The 17978-nt window shown below is 39.1% G+C and overlaps 1 protein-coding gene across 1 annotated transcript in view; it reads right to left on the reverse strand.

Moving 5' to 3' along the window:
• ARHGAP15 (Rho GTPase activating protein 15) overlaps positions 1-17978 on the reverse strand; it is a 313756-nt gene that overhangs the window by 148544 nt on the left and 147234 nt on the right. The window contains exons 7-8 of the mRNA XM_059820503.1: positions 13628-13726; positions 11639-11765 (exon numbers count right to left, since the gene is read on the reverse strand). Of these exons, the coding sequence (XP_059676486.1) occupies positions 11639-11765; positions 13628-13726 (226 nt within the window). The remainder of the gene's footprint in view (positions 1-11638; positions 11766-13627; positions 13727-17978) is intronic.

The following is a 17978-nucleotide window of genomic DNA, read 5'->3' on the forward strand; positions in this document are numbered from 1 at the left end:
AGAGAAATGAAAATAATATTAAGGGGAAAGATAATACAAATGCAATTAGACTATCAACCAATAAAACTTAATCTATGCTTGATAGTTGAAACCTTCCAAGCTTAGAGAGAATAAGGAAACTGCAGATCAGAGGACTCTGCCTTTTGAAGTCTTGCTGTCCAGATCCTGGGGACCATTATCTAGCTGAGTATTTTAAAGACATTATGAATATTCTGTCACAGAATTAGAAAGCTTTATTATTATGAATGAGCTGTAACTTGAGCAGGGAGAGCTACAGATGAATTCCAAGTAAACGATTGTTTGGAAAAGGTGAATTCTGCTAACTTAGTTTTCTGGACTAAAACCCTCAAAATAAAAGACGTGATTTCAAAGAATGTTTTCATTGTGGATTATTAATAACAGAAAATATGACTCTAATGGATCCTCTCCATCTTCTCCACTGATTACAGATGATTTTCAAAAAAGTGTACCAGATGAGATGAGACCATTGCTCTGTCTTGCCTGGTACTGTTTCTCACGCAGCAGGAAATATCTGCTACAGTACCCCAGAGGAAAGCAAAATTCAAACAAATGATGCAGCAAACCAGTGGTGCTTCAGGATCCTTTCCGTTTCTTTCCCTTTCCCCATGTCACCACCTGGACTCCTCTCTTCTTAAGCCTGTCCCTCATCTTTTCTTCTGTCTCTATCCCTCAAGCCACTTGGGCAATTAACAGAAAAATTTACTTTTCTCATAATTGAACCCCAAATTCAAACTATTGGGTGCCCCCAATCTGAAACCTAGCGAAAGATTTTTTAAGCAAGACTTAAACTCCCAGTTCAGAAATTACTAACGTGTAACTTACATTAAGAGCAAAGTTGCAACAATAAATCAAGTGTCCCACGGTTTTTTATTGTGCCTTAATATCAGTACTACCCTTGACCCATCATACTCAATGATCTTCAGATAACACTGTATAACAATTCAGGTATTACAGTGTTTTCATTATTTCTCCATTAATTTTTAGCGCTATCTTTCAATTTTCATTCAAACTCATCAACTGAAATACCTTCATATGAAGAAAGGAAGGTAGAAGCATTATAGCACCCTAAAATAATCATCTTCAATTTTACATAGACAACAAAGATACTATAGATATGTTTTCACACAAAAATATAGACAAAGCTTACTTTTGCAGGAATGGAACTTCGTAACTTCTTGGAAACCATAGCAATGAGACAAAGATTTTGATTTGAGTGAATGTATCTACAGCTCAGATAGAAGACAGTCAAAGAGTGATCTTGAGATCATCACCCGCACTACTTAATTTTTAGTCAACTTTCTGGTCCTTCCAGCTATCTCTTCCCAAGACAAAACCTGGCTGCTGTTCAGGAGCCAGTTTACTGCAGAGACTCCACCCAAAAGGTATTATGGCCAAGACAGCACCAAGTTTCTTTGTCTCTGCTTTAGTCTGCCCTTTAACTCTTATCCCAGAAGGCACTTTACCTTCAAGCATAATATTCCATGTCTACATATCAGTCACATTCACCACAATGTTTTAAAAGCACCAGGCTGGTAGGATGCGTATAACCATCAGTTTGTATCAGACAAACACATTAACAACACCAGGCATCACAAGGTGACCAAAGAAGATCTGAGGAAAAGGTTTACCCGATTAGGACCCAGCCAGTCTGTCCTAGGAAGAGCAAGCATGGAGCGATGCGGAGGCAAGCCACATGTTCCTGCCCCTTGAATGGAGTCTTTTATTATAGATACCCACCAAGCTAAAGGTTAACTTGCTCTGATTTATATTTTTGTACCTCAAAGACTGCTAAATGGCAAATGAGCCAATGTGCATCTGGCTGCTCTCCTTTTCTGAGCTGCCTACATCTGACCACCTTCCCTTAGGCTCTGGCTTCTTGGACTGGAATATAACCTTCTTCGGCAAAAGTGAATGTAAAACGTACGATTGCTATGTGATTGCAACGTATATGAACTATAAAGCTTTACACGCAGGGACATACTCTCTAGAGGCCTTCATACCTGCATGCTTTTTAAACTATTTCTGTGTTCTGGACAAAACGTCTTGATCAATTTGAAGAAGATAAGCCTTTTTCTCTCCAAGGTTTTCTTTTAAGTGTATTAGCATTGGAGTATTTTAAATTGTTTAAATTTATTTAAATGTGCTGTTTGAGAAGAGTTGCTCGGTTTTATAAGAATGTTACTTTTCCGTATAAATTGAATATCTTTAAAATTAATTGCAAAAACTGTTATCACATGTAGGAACACATATTCTATAAAAAGGCTTAAGGCAGGCTTGCTCTGTTTTTCATGGAGGTTGCATTGGCTGCAAAAGATTCAAGGACAGCAGGACCTACATGTTCTGGTTGTTTATTTTTTATCTCTAAAAAAGTGGCCATGAAACAGGTGAATACAATACCTAGGCTGTATCAGGAGGGATCTTTCATTTCCTTATGGAAGAGTGAATTCCACTTCCCACAGCTGTGGGAGGACTTTACCTTGAATATCCATGTGCAAGAAATATGGACTGAAACTTGGGGCAGATTAAGAAAAAGGCTAGTTGAGATGATCAAGAAAAAGAGCAGCAGCCTATTGTAGGAGAGACGACAACAAATCTTGGCTGGCTTAGTCTACCAAACCACGCAGGAGAAGGAATACAACTGCTCTCTGTAACTCTGTTTGGGGTAGTACACCTGAGACAGAAAAGAACTGCTGAAAATAAAGAGCTAGCTAAATGCTGACACAAGAACACATTCGTACCACAAGTCCATTTAGGCTGAAAATTAGAATGCTTTCAGCTTGAAAACTGAAGTTTTGGAACATTTTTCCAGCATGAGCTGAGGGGCAAAAGCATTACTACTGAATTTCATTAATTATGAAAGGAATCAAATGAGGTAGTTGTTTTCAAGAACTGGGGAATTGATTCATTGCTACAAAAAGTCTGTCTGAGGCAGATAATGCTATATTACACTTTTCAACAACAGTAAAGCAAGTGAATTCCTCTTGGGTGAATCCTGGGCACACTTAAGACAATGGCCAATGGAATTAATTAAATGGAGCCAAATTTCCTTGGTGGTGAGGGGAGCTGCTCACGTGTCATAGCGTTCTCTTCAGCATCAATATTTAAAGCCAGCTAGTTGGAACCTTTTACTTAATTGAGAAACAACACAGCATTTAACCCTTCAGTGATATTCCACCCTTTGGCTTTCAGAGGTGGGATCTGTTTACCTGGCACGTTAGCAGGCAGCTGGTGGAACAAATAGGAGAACCTGCGAAGCACGTTCTTTTTTAAAGCATTAATACTCCCTGTCCAGGAGACAGTACCATGCTTTCAGCCATTAAGTTGGTCTTTAAATATTTGGGATTGGGGGTTGTAATTTAAGTGAAATACATCCTCCAACCTGGAGGGTATAAACATTTAAAAGATTTCACCATAGGGAAAAAGGTGAGTCTGGGCAGTAGGTATTCTTATCTAGAGCCTGATTTATAGTCCCTCTAATTGAGCTTAATTTAGACTTTTATAACCTAAAAGCCTCCTTATTTCTATCACATTCCTCCCAAAGTACCAGGAGGATTGCATCTGGATTAGTTATAAATATTAGTGAAACCTCAGAATACAGTGCAGCCTGAGAATCATTTTTCTGGCTACAAACTTGCAATCAGGGTAGTCATGTCAATAATTACCATGAGAGGCTTCAGAATTAGGCTCACAGGAATGACGGAAGGCTGGGCTGGCTCTTCCTTCACAAAGAACAAAGCTCAGCAAGTCCTTCTCACTTGCTCTAATTCTGACCTCTCTCCAAAGGCAGTAGTCTAAAATATTTCCTCTTGCAGTGAAAATGCCTGCATCTATTTAGGTGTTATGAGTTGTCAGTCTATATTCTTTCCCTGTAGAGGCGAAATATTGGAGATGTAGAAAATGGAGATATACTGACGATGCAGGTGATGGAGGGTCAAGCAGATGTAACTGCATTGTCTATTGCTTTAAACTATAAAAATCATGACATTTTACATAATATACATCAAACTTTAGTTTTGCTTCCTAATGGAAACAAAGAGCTACTTAGTAAGAAATTAAGAGAATACACCGAACGGGTGCAAGCCATGTTGGATAACTGGGCTTAAAATTGATAGTGAGAGCACATATCTTTTCCTCGTATCACAGGAGTCAACCTCGCTTTCAGTACATGGAAGGGGCACAACTGCTCGACTCCAGTAATACCTAAAATGCTCATGATTTCTTTGTGATTGCTTTTTCTGAAGCAAGTGTCTGTTTGAAACAACCTCTACACATTTTTCCAAAATGTAGTTTTCTTAAACACTGTGTCAGTGTGTGTAGTTCAGTAGGAAAAAACTTAGAGTAATTGTGACTATCCAGTCTCTACTTGCCCCCATATCAAATTTATCTTGAGTGTACGTGTAGGAGTTTATTTTGTTAAGAAAAATAGATGGTGTCTCTCTCTTCTTTGCAACAAAGAAGAAATATGGATTTGGAAACCTTGTTTTTTTCTTTAAACTTAAGACCTTCAGTAGTGTTTTGAACAAACCTAAAGAGATTTTAAGACAGACATTTTGTATTATAACATTCCCATGGGTCGTATGTATGATCGTCTTTACTAAAGCTCCTTTCAGTCCCAGTTGAATAAATATGCATTTTATTTCACTAATCTTGAAACAACAGGAATAAAGTTTACCCAGGTCTTTTATACCTCAGAGAACAAAACAAATACTACAAGTCTTTAGAGAGAAAGGATATACAAAAGGGCTTGAGGTGAATGTTTCAAAGCAAATACTCTCTAAACGATGTGCAAATTATTTCAGCACTTGAACATGATTTATGAAAAGGGATTAGTCCACTGAAACAAGAACCCAGTTTAAACTGTTGGGTTTCAAAGTCAAAGATGAGAAGCGTTCGCTGGAAAAAGCAGAAGAAACCGGATAGTAATCTATAGTGAGGATTTCTGATTGATTTTCTTTAACTAACTCAAACTTACATTAGCTATCACTGTCATTCATACTTAACTGTGGTGGGCAGTATAAAATGCCTTCTTTTATGATATAATTCTCCATAAAAATGAAGTATGCAATAGTGATAATTAAGTAATAATGAGGTAATTAATAACTTGGTGACTGGCTCTCTATTTACTAGTATGCCCCGTAAATGAGCACCAGGAATATGAAACAATTAAAGATTATCCAAGCTCAAACAGATAACTTTTCCAGAGAGTTGTGTGTCAGTGAGCAGACCAATGAGTCACAGGTCACATCTATAATAATACATTATATTATATTGTAATATTCCCACATACTCTTCACGTAATGGGTAAGAGCTACTCTTAAGTACTATAAAAATGATCACTTTTATGTAATTGTAAAGATTAATAAGTGAGCTAACTTCTCATGGTTCTATAATGACCCTGCTGTTCTAGTAGGTAAAGGAAAATTTAATGATCCTGCTCAAATATGATTAATATCGAACTTTTTCCTGACTAAAAATCTGGACTTGGTTCAATAAAAATGAATTAAGTGAACATGCACTGATTTCCCTGCCAAACATTTATATGGAAGTTGGTTATGCCCAATTTAAAAATATGCTTTTTCAACCCAAATAGTAAACCCTGGAAGGATTTTGGAAAGTGAAGTAGAAATAAAACAAAGGATTAAGGAAACATTATATTATAATTGATGGAAACAGGATATTCAAATTCAGGAAAAATCCTTTTTTTTTTTTTTTTTTTTGAGAACTAGTCACGACCAGTTGTGATTTTGGGTGCAACATAATCTCCTATTATCAGTGGAAATGACACAATTTGTTTCTGAATTTGGCATGCTTTGTTTCCAAAATGCCAATATTATTAATTCTTTGTTGCTGAATCAGTATTTTCCTAAGCTTTAAGAAAAGAGCATACCTATAGCAAAAGTTGCAGAGAAACAGGGAGTAAAAATATGTCAAAAAATAAGTTTAGTCCCTATGGTACAAATATGAATGCTCCCACCCTCCGTAAACAGCGTGTTGCATTTTCTTTTTGTGGGCTTTTTTCAGTGTCTGAAGCTGACTGCATTCCTGTTGATGCAATAAAAATAAATGCCACAAACATACAAGCTGCAGAGTGACAAAATTAACATTGCAGTAGGAAGCTGCATATTTACATATAGTTTTCATTTTGCTTTCTGTTTTAATTGCTGTCATTGGAAATGCTGCACTAATATACATTACTGCTTTATATTTCTTGGTTTTATTAAAAGTAATAAAACTGACCTATACATAACGCTAACATTGTAATGTAATAATACTCCCTAAATAGCATCCATTTGGCTTTGAACTTCACATCTAACTAAAATAAATGGGCTGGGAAGGGGAAAGAATTCAGACCTCATCAGAGCTAACAAAGAAATGGAGTGATTTCCCACTTCTGCCGCTATAATTAGCCCCCTTATCACAGAAGTAACCCTACGTGGGTGAAGGACTCCGTTAGCTACTGTGGAATCCGGCCCTCGACAGGTTTGGCCGAGCCGGTAGAACCTCTCATTACATCCCAGGATATGGTCTCCCATCCTACCGGTCTCTTCATGTGTTACAAAGGAAGAGAGAAGAATCACACAGGCTCCTCTCTCAGCACTGCCTGTAATTAGGCAGCCGTTTTCTAGGAACGCTAAATGATGCTTTCAACAAAATAAGTTTCTGGGTTTTTTTCCTCCTGCTATTACACAGCTGAAGCCGTGCAAATACATGTGTTTGTGCCCTGGTAACCATCCCTTCCCTCTGCGGAGAAACAATAGCCTCAGCGACCCAGTGTTTGCCACAGAAATATCCAGTCGTGTGCGGTGACAAACTTTACATCCTCCCGCAAGCCCTCGGATGAAGCTTTAGCCAGGGAAGGAGCAAGCACTATGCAGAGCCAGAAAGGGTTAAAGCTCCACCGTCTTCTCCAGTTCTCCCATCACGTCCACTGAGAGACCAAAATGGGTTTCTGCTGCTGGTTCCTCCCCCCCCCCGCCGCACATTGTACAGTCTTAATTATGTAACAAACTGCATTCAGAGATGATTCTGGATGTTTTAGTAATTACTTCGCAATATTTACATGCCATGTTTCAAGTTTCAAAATTTAGCCTTCTGAAGTAACGAAAAGTGAGCGAAACGAGAAAAGCAACTTTGGGTAATTTTAAAATACACACACAGTCCTCAGCTAAATACTAGGGGCAGGGTGCCTGACTTAAACTGGAGCTTTTAAGAAACCAAAGCAGATTTCAGAGCCCGGATGACTTTGTCGCAAGTACCTCAGAAGGCAAATCAAAGTTATGATCCAGAGGCGGTTATTTTTTCCTTGATTAAAAAGATGCGAGGAGGCCTGCTCTGCCTCTTAACGCTGCCCTGCGGCCGTTCTCCAGGGAAGCGTGCGAGGGCTGTGGCATCCCGTCGCCCTTTGGGACTAAAAAGGCCCATGGCTCCCTGTTGGAAGTGCAAGAGGAATGTAGGTAAGCAAAATATCATTATTTGAGTTGGCCGGTGGCCAGGGTGCCGGGGCTAAGACCCCGATCCTAACGAAGAGTGGAAAGGAATCCCAAGCCTGCTATTTAATATGCATGACATGTCGGCTTTGCTGTCAGCTTCTCCTTCCACCCCCTGCTTTTGTCCGCTTTTTCCACCTGTTGCAACTTGTCCTTATTCAGGCTGAGAGCTGGAATTGTCTTACTTCGGTGTCACATTGTGTCTGGCACAATGACGCCCGGATCCCCGACTACTCTTATTGAGACACTAAAGTGATCATGGAGAGCAATAATACTGCACAGCCCGCCAAGACTCTCCTTTTCACATATATATATATATTTTTTTTTTTTTTTTCAAATCTTGATGGTCTAGTTGTGGCACCTCAAGCTAGAATTCAAATATGGAGGAGATTTTCCAGGATCCGTTGCAGGGCTGCATGACTAACCACTGGGTTTTAAGTAAAGTGTTCTTGAAGATAAGAAAAATATGCGAGTAGAAACAATAAAAATAATGCAATTCAATCTTATCAATTCAGGCAGTTCCAGCTTTTATGTGGCAAACAAGGAGATCAAATTGCATTTATCTAATATCACAGATTTTTTAAATGTCTAAAATATTTAATTATTTTGCTTTGGCAACCTAAAGCTGAGGAACAGATTACTGTTCCCACTACATAAGGAAATAACTGACAACAATTAGTATTTATTCTTGTTGCTTTTGTAATAAAAATAGAATTCCATCACTTTCAAGGAAACCTAAAATATTAATAAGAATGTGATGAACTGAGTAAATGTGACGCCATAAGGAAATGATGGAGAACAGGTTGGAAATATAGTGCTTTGGGAATGGATTGCATTATCAAGCTTGTGATTGCGCATTTTGACAAGAGCAGCCCTCAGATTGATACGGTAGCCAAAGGGCACTCTTCCTACTGCGAAGCCGTTTGTTTCCATCCGGAAAAGGGGGAGTAGAAGGGGAATTGATCCCCTCCGACAATCGATAGTGACTCCAGCCCAGGCTTTTCCACAAGAGGTCACTCCTGAGTGACAAAATTCCCAGATGATGGCCAAAACGCAAACCACAAAGCGACCATGGACAGAAAAACAACGCTGAGCGTAGCGGAGAGCGTGGCGTTGGCTTCATTGCCCGCAACGCGACTGTCCTGACAGCTCCTCTAGTCCACACACACAGTAAGGTCTCTTGGGTTTTGGAGAGCTGAACGATTTCTGGGAACCTTGCAATGCATAGATCTTTTCCCGACCTCCCATGTGACGTGACAGCATCTCTACTTTCAGCCTAACCCAGGTGCCAGTTCTCATGTGGTACAAAATTAACGTGGCAGACCACCTACCAGCAGATCCAATTATAATTGGTACTAATTAGGAGGTTTTTTGGCAACCTTAGGAGAAAAACCCAAAAACCTACAGTCTGAATGATAATGAAATTACTTGGAAATTATGAAGTCTGCCACTAATTTTAAAAATTATCAGTTTAGAACAATACTTATTTGCATAAAAAGGAGTGGTGCTGCAAGGCAGTTTCCTTGCACCAAATGTATACATCTAATGGGGGAGGTTGCTAGGGTGAAAAACGTGTTCCTTCTGACCCAGCATCAGCTGTGTAAATTAAACCAGTGAAATAGTTGGCATCATAAAATAAAGAGTAATCTCTTTCCATGTATTTGAGAGCAGGATCACGGTGTTACATATTTTGGTAACGTTCCCCAAGGCCATCCTTGGTTTCTTCTTAGCTCAAGAAAACTTCAATTAGAACATGAGCTGAATCCAAACTGGATGAGAAGCCACTGAAAAGCTGTGTGACCAAGAAGACCGGCACACTGTGAACTTCGGAAATTGAGCCTGGCAGTTTGAGCCCAATTTTCAATGAAATCAATGTCTACAGCTCAAAAAGCAGAACTGAGAATTACCATTTGTCCTTGTAGTGTAAGCAGAAGCAATTAGGATTAAACATAAAACCCAAATTCCTGCTACTAAGTCTCTAGGGGCAGTCTCCCCAGTTTTAAATTAAAGAGAAAATTACTGGAATACTTTGGTTAGAATATACCTGTCCTTTATATACTTGTGCTGCTAGAAAACCCCAGTGACACAGCAGTACCAAGTCTAAAACTGGCCATTTTTTCCAGCCCTTAAAATGTAGAGAAGGTAAATACAAATGAGTCTGAACTGCCTGAGTATTTCATGAACCATTATTGGGGGGGGGGCCTGCTAACACATCAGTTGCTCGTCTTTCATGTTAAACTGGAGGAGTTTTAAGCCTTCTTTAAAAAAATCTGCTTTGTTTGGATTTAGCATTGGCAGCAGTCAATAATATAAGAGCACTATAAAATTATAAAATCGTTAAACTTTGTAGGAACTTTATAAACACACTTGCAGATATTGCACATATCTTCTCTGTGCTCTGCAGTCAAACTGGACAATGAAACGACCACCTGTTAACTGCTAACAATGTGTCATTACCAGTTCTCATGCCTTTTTAAAGCAATTTTGGCTCTAGCTGCCGATAATTCTGGCTACGATACTTGTGTGAACATTAAGGGCACAGAAAGCCAAAGGCAGAAAACTGACAATACAGTTTGTGCTTAGACTACTAATAAGTAAGTGAATAATATGATTTTTCTAATTCCACATAATTGCTTGATCTCAAGGGGCCAAAAAAAAGTTCTGAATACATATTTTAGAAGCAATCCAATCTACAGTGTTTAAATGCAAGCTTCGATTCAGTGAGATTTCACAGCAGATATTTTCACATTTTTTAATAGTTTAAATAGCCTTTAACAAAGCAGGGGTTATTCAGCATTCTCTAAGGTTTGAAAAGAAACGGAGTCCGAGTCTCTGTCACTGCTCATATTCATTTTTGCTGATTTGTCTGACAAATTATCATTTAAAGTTATGTGAGAAGTCTAAATAAATAAATAAAAATTCCCCAAGTGCTGAGACAGTTTCTGGGCATTTTGCTATTAGCTACAGGAAGAGCAGAATCAGGCCCTCAAAACTTACCATGCTCTCAGTCTTATTTTTCTTCCTCTGAGAAATGCAACAGTACAAAGATATTGGGACAATTTTTCACCAGCTACACTCAGGCTACTTTATATTTTATAACAGAAAGAAAACCCTTAAAAAAACCCAGTCTCCAAGATAACAGGAAAGCAACAACAACAAAAAGCTTTGGTCCGCAAAAAGAGACTATTTAATGAATCCCTGTATTTGTGTGTGCATGCGCGCACGCATGTGTGCATATATTTATGATTGTGTGGATAATTATCATTAAAAATAGCTACGTTGGGTCTTTTTAATGCAACTCTCTTCTTAACATCGAAGGCTTTGATCCTGCACTGAAATACGTGCAGGCAAATTCCTACGCAGCACTTTGGTACCTATAGGTATCTCGTACCAGCGTGCGAGTCTAAAGCTGTCACGGCGCTTGCATTAGAAGCAGTATGTGAATCTCCCGCCAAACAAAGAAGAAAAACAAAGATTCAAGAGAGAGGGTGAAATTAAAAAAACGCTGAGTGAGTGATTCAGGGTCACAACCAGCTCCTGCATCTACTGCCCACAATACCAGGAGCATCTCGGCACAAACTGGAAAAGGAAAGTCTCAGTGGAGTAAAGCACACCCCTGCTAGTTTTAGATCATCTTCTTTTCTAATCACACTGCCAAAAATCAACCTCGATCCCTGGAATTTACCTTCTATAGAATTACAGAGATATCCCTGATTGTCGGCTGCAGAGGATATGTCAGGTCTTTCAGCAGTTCAGTGTATAAATACACAACAGACAAAATTACTCTGGCAATTTGAGGTATTTTACTAAAATGGAAACAAAGCAACTGCAACAGGCCATTAACATAGGACTCATGTTGCTTATTTTTAAAAATAAATGGCTTAAATAAATGTCTTTGCTGCTAAACAAATTTACTTTGCTTAGGAGAGAATGTCACCCTTTAAAAGTGTGGAGCTAGTAACTGTCTTTACTTAAATGCAAGTTATGTATATCAGCACAGAACACATTCAGCTTTAAAATTCTCAGTGATCTTCCTTACATTCTGTATGTAATAAAAATTATCTTACCCTGTAATGGCATAGCTATTTAAAAAGGAAAGAAAAAAAAATCAGAAAAGAAAAAAGCCTTACTTAAAGATTTTCTGTGTTCAGGCTTTGGTTCTTTGGATTCAGTGTCTAAGCTATTCAGTAATTCGATGCTGGAGGATCTTCTGAGTTTGAACTCCAAATTTCTCGGTGTACAACTCCGTTCTTTTGGCTGCGAAAAGAATATATAAGTGTGTATGCTTTTAATAAAATTATTATTTGTAAGAATGAAGCAAGAGACTCCAGAATGCCAGTACAGAATCAGAAGCTAACAGACACGTACACAGCAAGTGATGCAGTGAGTATATAATTTAAGGGAAGCGTAATGCAAAATTTGTCATATGGCAGAGCTTTTATGGCCCTGACAGACTGATCTTAATTTCTGAGATAAATTCCCATTTAAGTGAGGAAAACAAAAGGCCTACTTCTTTAGGCTTTAGAGACCAAAATTATTTCCACATTGCAGGCTACTTCCAAATGATTGCAAAGAGGAAGGCTGTTTAAATTGCCTTTCTGCTTTAGATAGTTACAGTAAATATTCTTGCAAACACAATTGTTTCAAACATCCTTACAAATTTGGGGTTGAATTCTGCTGGTCTAAGCTTAGGAAAGAGCGGGAGGGACTTTTCTATTGCTCTAATTCACTGGCATATAAAGTGACAATTAGAGACCATTAAGGGAGAAAAAAATGAAAAAAGAAAATAAACCCCGAGATGATATTTTGGCTAATCACACTCCTCTTCCCCTGGCATTTGGTCAGGTGAGATTTAGCCATCCCCACGGCCAGGAAAGCTTCAAGGCTTTACACACTCGTTCCAAGTTGTAAAACTGAGATAAATGACACGTATGAAAGGGTCTCCAAGTGTTTCGTGGTGGCATCCTGTCCTGCGCACACAGCAAAGGCAAACCTTCGCCGGGACAAGCCCTGCCCTCCGGTACCGGAACCGCTTACAAGTGGTGCCCCACCAGCAACTGCTGCCGGGGTTCGCTGCGCGCGCAGGGCTACTGAAGCCACGGTAGTACCTTAGTTGCACTAAAAAAATTAGACGTTTAGCTGAAGAACGTGCCAAAAAAAACCAAAAAAAAAGAAAAAAGTGTTCTGAGTCTCCACGGAAAACTCCACCCCAAAATCTTCAGTAGGATATCAATATCCTCACACACCCAATGAAACGCACAATATGAAGACATACATCATCAGATCAAACTTTCCTTGGCTGATTATAGCCTCAGGGTAATATAATGTTTGTAGCTCTTTAAGGAAACAGTAGCCGTGTTCAGATTAACCCTTTCAAAGAGGCTCCCTCTGCCCGCTCTGCCAATTCCATTGCAGCAAAACCTCTGAAAAATGCAAGAAATGGGGATATTTTTCTCTCACCAGCTTCTGCAGTGAACAAGGGAAGTCAGTGCCCTCTAAAAAAACATGTTCTTGGATCAGGCAGGGATAGGAGGAAGACATTTGGAATTTGTACTGAGGGTGGCAAAAAAGAAAGAAAAAGCTACAGCTGAATCTGGTTTGGTAATTAAAAACTGTTTTAATAAAACACAGCCCTGCTTACTTCTAGTAGAAAACCCCCAGTCTTCCTGGGAGAATAACAGCAATCAGTTACAAAGGAATATTATTTGCTAGTGTTATTCTTGTGAATAAGTAATACAAAAATTCATAAAAGGCTCAAATGTATTAATAGTTCTATTGAAGATTATATACTGTAGGCTGCATAAACAGAAAATGCAAAAATTCATTAGTTATTAAGTGCTTGTGTGCTTTTACAACCCTCAGCAAACCAATGCCCTTGTTATTTCAGAGAAATAAATGTAGCGTTCCGTTTCGAGGCAAGAATCAAATGACATTTTTGTTCAAGAACCTTGTTTATCTGACATTTTTTAGTAGATTTGCATACATATTTTTATATCCTTCAGAGAGAGGAATGTCTAGCTAGCTGCTGACTGCCTAAAACCTGTAGAGATGCCTAAGCAAATGAAGTTGAAATTGCTACATCTTAATTAATAAAGGTAACAGCCAAAACAAATACATACCAATCTGTCAATTGCATTTTTGATAGCGTGGAACCAATCCAATATGAGAAAGTCGATATCCGACTGGAGGAGGAACTCATTTCCTGACACTGTCGTGATCTGGGGAGGGCATGGGCACACACAGGTAAGTAAAGCACACACCGGACAGATGATTTTCTTCTATGTTCTCTCCTATTTCCCTCTGTACCAAGAATTACGTCCTGGAGCGCTGAGTTTCTGAGAAGTTTTGAACCTCTGTCTGAAAACTGTTTTGAATATGTCACAACAAACGAGATATTGTCTCAGCAATGCAACCACCGAACACAAATAGTGCAAAAATAAAGGGAATGTGACAAAAGTTAAGAAAAGCCAGGGAACTCAGTCTTACAAGACACAGTTCAAATGTAAATCAAAGCACCCTGAAAAGAAATGAATGCAATATGAGAATTAATGCCTGTTATTTTCAGTTCCCATTTCTATTCTGGTATTATTATTTTTATAACTGGTACCTCCATTCTGGAATTTACACATTTATTATATACCTGTGATTCCAGCGTCCACTTCCAAGCATTTGGTAAAATTAATAATGTCACTCTTTTTCACATAAAATAAAAAATTACCATCAAAGATGGCTGTAGAAGAGTAATTAGGAGCCCATTTATCTTGAAAAAAAATCCCCAGTTTGTCTGAATAGAAGTCGATTTACATTTTTGACCCACTCACTGGGAATATTTATCAAAAACATATTCAATCCCCTGATAATGCTGTTTCACTGCCTAACAATATTTGGTGGAAATATGCATGCATATTCTTTTGGTCTGAACTTCTGTAAACCACTGTGATAATAATGATACATCACTTTTTTTTTTACGTACGTATATCTTTTCACCGGAGCAGATATTCAGGTATTTTACACAGCAGGTCGAAATGACCATTTTACAGACAGGAAAACTGAGGCACAGAGCTGTGCAGTGCTTTGCCCCAGGATTATTCAGCAGATCCCTGGTGCGTGTGGCTGCAGAGCATGGTCCAGGGCACAGCGGTTCTGCGTGTCTGCAGGCAAGCGCCCGGAGATCTACATCTCCACCACATTTCGCAAGGGGCAGGAGCTCATCCTGCCCACGTTCCAAACCAGCTCAGCTCCTGCCAGCTCGGAAACCAAAGCTTTTTTTCTATTTTTCTCTTGTTGCTAAGAGTTGCTTGTGCAAAACTTGGCAGCATCCGCACGTGGGCATTGCACACTTGGGTTTTGGGGCTGCAGGTTTCGTCTGTACATTGGGCTGCTCATTGGGGCCTGGTATTACTCAGGACCAAAACCTTTTCAGGCCTTTCTCGGGGAACAGATGAACACAGTGGACAACAGACATTTCTCTCTGACCAGAGCATGAGGAAAAGCAGAGCAAAGCCGTTAAGAGCTGGCACAGGCTATTTATGTAAATCCATCAACCTGAAATGCTACTGTTTCACTGCATCTGCCCCATGTCAAGAGTTTTTACTAAAGCATAAAAGAAACAACAGATCCTCACCGGCCCGGGTACTCCCTGCATCTTTCTTAAAACTGAAATACTACCAGGGGAAAAAAAAAAAAGACAAAAAAACCCCCAAATCCAAAACAGCTTAATGTTTTATTAATTGTTCTATAACCCTCCCGTTATTGAGGAAATGCCTGTAAGGAAGGTTTCCAAAGTCATCAGCATTAAGGAAAATCCCGTCAGCACAGCTCCAGCGGAGACATCCTGTGAGAGTGCTGCGGAGAATGTGGGAATGGTCCCCCGGCGTGGGCTCAGAGGCTGCCCGGCTGCAGATGTTCATCCCATCCCGTCCCATCCGCACCCGTCAGGAGCGGACCTCCAGCCACCCCATTGTTGTCCGTGCACATGGGAGAGTTATTTATTGGGGAAATTTTAATTCCCTTATTAGTCCACAGCCATAATGTTAATCACTACTCACACACTCACCGTTCCCTTTATCAAAAGTAAAAAAAAAGAAAAAAAAAGTCAAAATTCAACTTAAGGTGAGCAGTTGAAAGAGCTGAGCTCCAGTTCTGTACCTGGCTCACGCAGTAAAGTTCGGGTTCGAAATGTATTATATTGTATCGCAATTTATTAGAGTATACATGCAGATATGAATTAGGCTGAACACCGGCAACAATTCAATCTAATGCTTCTCTCCCAGTATAAGCAAGTCATTATTGAAATTATAAAATGGAATAACATTTTCAAAGTAAGAGCAACATATATAATTAGATTTACTGTATTTTGAAGGCTTAAAAAGGGCACAACACAGTTCAGTCTTCCGTTCAGCAAATTCAGGCTTTATTAAAATACAAGTATTCAGCACTGCATAAACATTTGCGCTGTATGATATGCAAAAGAGATACTCCATTGCTAACAAGACCAAAGCAAAATACATGTTGAAAGTTTCTTTGTCTGAATGTGTTATTTTGATAATCATATATTATCGGTGTTTTATGAGCAAATCTGTAAAAACAGATCATAGAATGGAGGGAAGAGAATACATTTAAAGTATACTTTCTGTAAGATATAGTTCAAGTCCTTTTCTTTCTTTCCTCAGACTAATCTTCAGAGTAACTAGACAGTTTCAAGAAGACTGCTACTGCTCTCTACAGTTTAAATGCATCCACTCCTTAATTACAGTCAGTAATTGACTTTGTTCTGCTCCATTCCAGTCATTCACAGGAAAGCAGTTCCAAAGGCTTTGGCTGGTAAATCCCATTTAATGTGCAGGTTTCCTATCCCACTTTTATATATTACCTCCTTAGGATTTCTGATAAATGGTTCTTGGAAGGGATTGCTAAACCATATTTGCACTTTGAACAATCGAATTTTCAACACCCTTGGGAAAAGACATCAGTAAAGAATGCTAGCTTTGACTAAACCTTGTGATTGAACAATTTATGATCACAGTCCTAAATGATGTATAACTAACAACAAGCATAAATTGTTCAATATTAAGGCGTGCTAACACACCGTCCCTGTATCAGGCACTGCTGAAATAAACGGAGGGACCAGAGAAGCAAATGAAAGACAAATCTAAAAAAAACCCAAAAAGAAAAGAAAATGAAGTGCTCTAGATAGAGCTGCCAGTCTCCATTGTGCCAGGTACTTCACTTATCTAAATATTTCCTGAAATCCCTATCCTTTGCCATCAGTTTTGCAAAGGCTACAGTCCAGAATTAGCATTACCTTACCAGGCAGAATTATGATGCTGCTGTTGGCAATAAATACCCACAAGGAATGACAACTGACATTAACCCTCCTATTTGCAAAGGCTGTGCCCTTCAGGTTGCGTATAGCGGAGCCAGGACGCCTGGATTCTCTCTTTCTTGCTATAGCACCTTGGAAAAATCACTTCAAAGGCTGAATCCACTCACATGGTAGTTTTACAATGAACTGTAGTACAGTCCTGCTGTTAAGCATTGATCCTCTGAAAACATCGGCTTGCCGCAGGTAAATGTGTGTTAAATTCAGTACACTGCTGGGCTGCCAACAAAGCACGGGGGTGGCAGGTGTGAAACACTTTTTATGATTGTCTACTTGTGGCTTATTGAGGATTTCTCTTGTCACCTTATAAAGCTGCAAATGGAGGGGTGAACTTCTTTTGCATGTCACTATAATGATGCACCAAGGTTGTCTTCAATAAGATCCTATGTTATTAAACAAGAAGATACCTATATAGCTCCAGGAAATACGGGACACTGTATCTAATTAATACCATTACCATTTTATAATACAAAAATATACCTTGGATCCTACCCAGGATCAGCAGTTCTTAAAAATCCTACAAATCATATATTTTGCTAGGTGTTAGGTTGTGCTCTGGGACATGCTACTGTGCCATGCATGGCTGTGTTCCTCCAGGACATCCAAACCTTTACAGATCACCTGGATCACCTTTTAGAACACGTCTCAGAGATTATTCCCTTTCACGATATAGCTACACCAATAGAAAACAAGAGATAAAAGCCTGAAAAGTGCTGTGGGATAAGCCCAGGGTCTTCTGTCCATAGTCTTCCGGCAAACTTTGGTCTGGGGACTACTGCGCTGCTGTGAAAAAAGTCTCCTTCATGGTATCCCTCTAGTTCTTTACCAATATACATTTCTATAGATACATTTGTTTCTTACATTTATTTTAGTGGCAGAACAGGGATGGAGGCAATTTTAGCAAGACTACTGATAGGCACTCTATGGAGATATGGAAAAGGGCGATAAATTCACATAGCAAAACAAAAATACAAAACCGTATTATTGATTCACTCACTTCAAAGTGTGCTTATGCATCTCTGGTGGCTATAACTATTATTTGCAGTGATGAACTATTTTCAGACAATGCCAAGAACAAACTTTAATAC

The sequence above is a fragment of the Gavia stellata genome, chromosome 8 (assembly GCF_030936135.1).
Source record: "Gavia stellata isolate bGavSte3 chromosome 8, bGavSte3.hap2, whole genome shotgun sequence".
Lineage (NCBI taxonomy): Eukaryota > Metazoa > Chordata > Aves > Gaviiformes > Gaviidae > Gavia > Gavia stellata.